General features: G+C 36.4%; 1 protein-coding gene across 1 annotated transcript; it reads left to right on the top strand.

Moving 5' to 3' along the window:
* Positions 1-927: 927 nt before the first annotated feature.
* LOC131675512 (ATP-dependent DNA helicase pif1-like) lies at positions 928-2,547 on the top strand. Its single transcript, XM_058954522.1, has one exon. The coding sequence runs from the start codon at positions 928-930 to the stop codon at positions 2,545-2,547; it is 1,620 nt and encodes a 539-aa protein (XP_058810505.1).
* Positions 2,548-3,965: the final 1,418 nt, after the last annotated feature.

The following is a 3,965-nucleotide window of genomic DNA, read 5'->3' as shown; positions in this document are numbered from 1 at the left end:
CATAAACATAATGACTACTGTATGCGTAAAACTAAAACACGAAGTGGTTTTATGAGTACTTGCCGTTTTGAATTTCCGCGAAAGATAACAAAAGAGTTTATTTTACGTGCTGTTATCATGGCTATAACAAATCGTAGAAAGTTAAAGAATAATAGTAGGCTTTATGATCTGCCTCGAGATTTCAATGAACGATTTACAAATGATTATATGCCTGCTATATCAGTTTTATGGGAAGGAAATACTGATGCTCAATTTATTGGTGAAACAACATTTCTTTTGACATATTACATTACATGTTATGGGACAAAAGGTGAAAAAAGTAATATTGATCTTACTGATATAGCATTGAATAGATCTCTTGCTAGTAGACTTTGGACCGTAGGTCTACGCGGACTTACTCACAGAGAATGTGGAGCTATCGAAGCTGCTGATACTTTATTAGGTCATCCACTTCATGAAACTGATCCAAATACTACTTTTCTATAGGTTGATGTTGGTTTTGAGAAAAAGAGAAAATTAAAACGAAAAGATGAGTTGGAGTTATTGCCTGAAGATTCAACTGACATTTTTTGTGATAATTTAGTAGATACGTACTATCCAAAGCGCCCTAAAGAGTTAGAAACTATCTGTTTATATGATTTTTCTAGATTTTTTGATATATGGAAAAAAAAGCCAATTCGCAAAGCTGAATATTATAAAATGGATGAAAATTTATATTGTAGAAAAAGAAAACAAGCACGCTTAATTCTTCATATGAAATACAATCCTCAAACACAACCTGAACCCTATTATTTTTCTATACTAATATTATTTAAACCATGGAGAAAAACTGAGGAACTAAAAGGAAAACAAGACACATATCATAATGCTTTTATTGAAATAAAGGATGAATTATCTGCAGCACTTAAATATCATGATAAAGTACAGATGATTCAAAGTGCCATGGATGAAGCTAATAAATTAATTGAGCAACAAGAATTAGCAAAGACGTTGACCCAAACATCAGAACATCTGGAAAATGCTGATCCTCTTGATGCATTACAAGTTATAAAAGATGTTCAAGATTTAATTGAAAAGGTCTGTGAAAAAAAAGACGATATTGACATAGATCAATCTATCAAAAATTTCAATACTGATCAATTGAGAATATTTAATACAATTACGTCTGCAATATCATCTGGAAATAAAGTAATAAGAATGTTTGTTAGCGGATTTGGAGGTACTGGTAAAAGTTACCTAATTGAAAACTTGGTTTTATGGAACAAACTAAAGAGAAACAAAAACACCGCTGTTGCTGCTCCAACTGGTATTGCAGCATTTAATATCCAGGGACTGACAATCCACAGATTATTACAATTACCTGTAGAGCAAGGAGGCACGGCAAAATATAAACCTTTATCCGATAATGCGTTGAAAAGATTACGACAAAGTTTAAAGGATGTTGACTTTATTATCATTGATGAAATTTCGATGATATCAAATATAACCCTTATGTATATTCACTTACGTCTGGCAGAGATTTTTTTTACATCGGACAAAGAAGACGGTTGGTTTGGTAAAATAAATATTGTAGTATTTGGTGATTTATTGCAACTACCACCTGTGCGAGAAGATTTTGCTGTCATTGCACTAACAAGATCGCAAATTGAAAAATATATTAAAGGCATGTTGTCATTTAATTTATGGACTTTGTTCGAATATGAGGAATTGACTATAAATATGAGACAGAAACATGATAAAGTTTACTCAGAAATTTTAGGTAAATTGAGATTGGGTTATTTAGCCAACTCTGATATAGAAACATTGCAACAGAGAAAAATTCCTTTTTCCAGTGATACTCCTTCAATTTCTCTTCATGAACTGTGCGAATATTTGAATAATTTGTCGAATAATACAGTTTGTTTGATGCCGACTAAAGATATGTGTTCAATACTTAATAATACCATGTTGGAAAAGCTGGAGGCAGAAAAGATAAAGTTAATTGCCAATGATTGTTACAAATGCCCCAAAAGATTAGAAAAAAAGGTTTTGAAAATTTTAAATCAAGACGATGACAACGCATGCGGTATTTCTCGAGTGATCACAATAAAAATAGGCTGCAAAATTATGATACGAAGGAATATCGATGTGTCTATCGGATTAGTTAATGGAACTATAGCAACAGTTATTGCAGTGAGCAAAGGAAAAACAGGTATAGATAGCGTTACCATTAAACTTCAATCGAATCAAGAGTATTCTATCAAACGATTAGAATATCAATTCCAAATAATGGATCAAGTATTCATTACTAGAGAACAATTTCCTTTTTGTCTCAGTTATGCTATCACTATTCATAAAAGTCAAGGTTTAAGTTTAGAAAATGCTGTTGTAGAAGCAGGAAATAAAATTTTTAGTTGTGGTCAAACATATGTAGCTTTATCCAGGATTACTAAATTAGAAGGTTTACATTTAATTAATTTCGATCCTTCTAGTATCAAAGCTAACGAGTCAGCTATAAGAGAATATAATAGATTGAGAAAAGAACATCGCCCAGATCTTGATACTTAAAATATACCAGACACGGATCCATATAAAAATAACAAGATATTTGACAGTGTATGGTCTGTTTCGTGTCATGCACTGCAGGTTCAAGCCGATAATCGTAATAATATTCTTGAACGTCCATTGACTGACTTTATCCAACCATTAAAAGATAAAAATAGCTTATCGTATGCAAAATCATGTATACAAAGTCTTTTTCACTGTCAACTTATCAGAAAATGTTTGCTTGAATGTAAGCAGCAAGACATCCTTTTACAAATATTTAACAAATATATATCAAAAACATCAGTTGATTTGGTTCCACTTGCAAATTATCTGAACACTGAATATTTACTACTTATTCAAAAAGATGCTGCAGATTATTTATTAGATATTTGCACAAAATTTGAAATAATACGCAAACTTACTGAGCATGAACTAACGATTGGAATTAGATGCCCGGGATGTGATTTTAGACCTGATCCTATTATAAAATCAAATTATATTTTAACCTTGTATTTAAACTCCCAAATTAATGGCGCTTATACATTGCAACAAATTATTGATGAGAATATTAATGTATGGCGTGATGTTCGAGAACATTGTGACAATAAATGTCCCAACAAGTCGGAGCACTGGCGCTACCCCAGACACAAGGCGCCAGGGGGCTCCGGCAGGTGACGTGGGGGAGTGGTGGCCCGGGATGGGCAAATAAAGCGTTATGTTAATAAGGATGGATTGTGTTGATTTCTCTCCTTTCCCAATCCCGTCCTTAGGGTCGCGAGTCAGCAAGGTAGTTCGATCCGGTAGTTCGAAGCTAGGAGGGGGCTGCAACGATTACCGAAAATCGTTAGACTCGCGCGAGGTTAACGAGCGGCTAAGCGAGAGGAGCCGCGTTCGGTTCGCGAGAGAGAGAGAGCGCGTAGGGGCAATGACCGGGAGGGGAGGCTCCGATCGGCAGTATGACTGTGCCACTCAGTCTGTCAGCGTCGCGCTAACCTCCAATTTTCCCCGAGTTTCTCGTTTTGCCAGTGACATTGCGAACTTGAGTGCGTGGGTGGGTGAGCAGCAGCAATAGCAGCAATAGCAGCAGTAGCAGCAACAGCAGCAACAGCAGCAACAGCAGTAGCAGCTATAGCAGCAACAGAAGCAACTGCAGCAGCAACAACAACAACAGCAGTAATTTCGGTGGTGCGGCAAGCAGCGAAGCGGCATTTTAACGATTCGCTAGTCGGATACGGTTGGCCACCGTATCCTCATCGTTCTTGCGGTAGGTGCACCTTTTCCCCCTTTTCATTTGTTGTTAATTTGCGTGCGAATCCGCGCAGCGAGCGCGAAGAATTTGTTTGTTGCGCGCGAGCGGTTAGTTCGCGGTAATCGCGGTTTTCTCTCTCTCTCAATCTGCGTGTCTTGTCATTCACGCGAGCGTGCGTAAGTCTCTCGGC

This window comes from Phymastichus coffea, unplaced genomic scaffold (assembly GCF_024137745.1).
Source record: "Phymastichus coffea isolate CEN01 unplaced genomic scaffold, Cenicafe_Pcof_1.1 PCOF00024, whole genome shotgun sequence".
Classification (NCBI taxonomy): Eukaryota; Metazoa; Arthropoda; class Insecta; order Hymenoptera; family Eulophidae; genus Phymastichus; species Phymastichus coffea.
The sequence above is the reverse complement of the archived record's forward strand: the minus strand, read 5'-3'. Positions and strand labels throughout refer to the sequence as shown.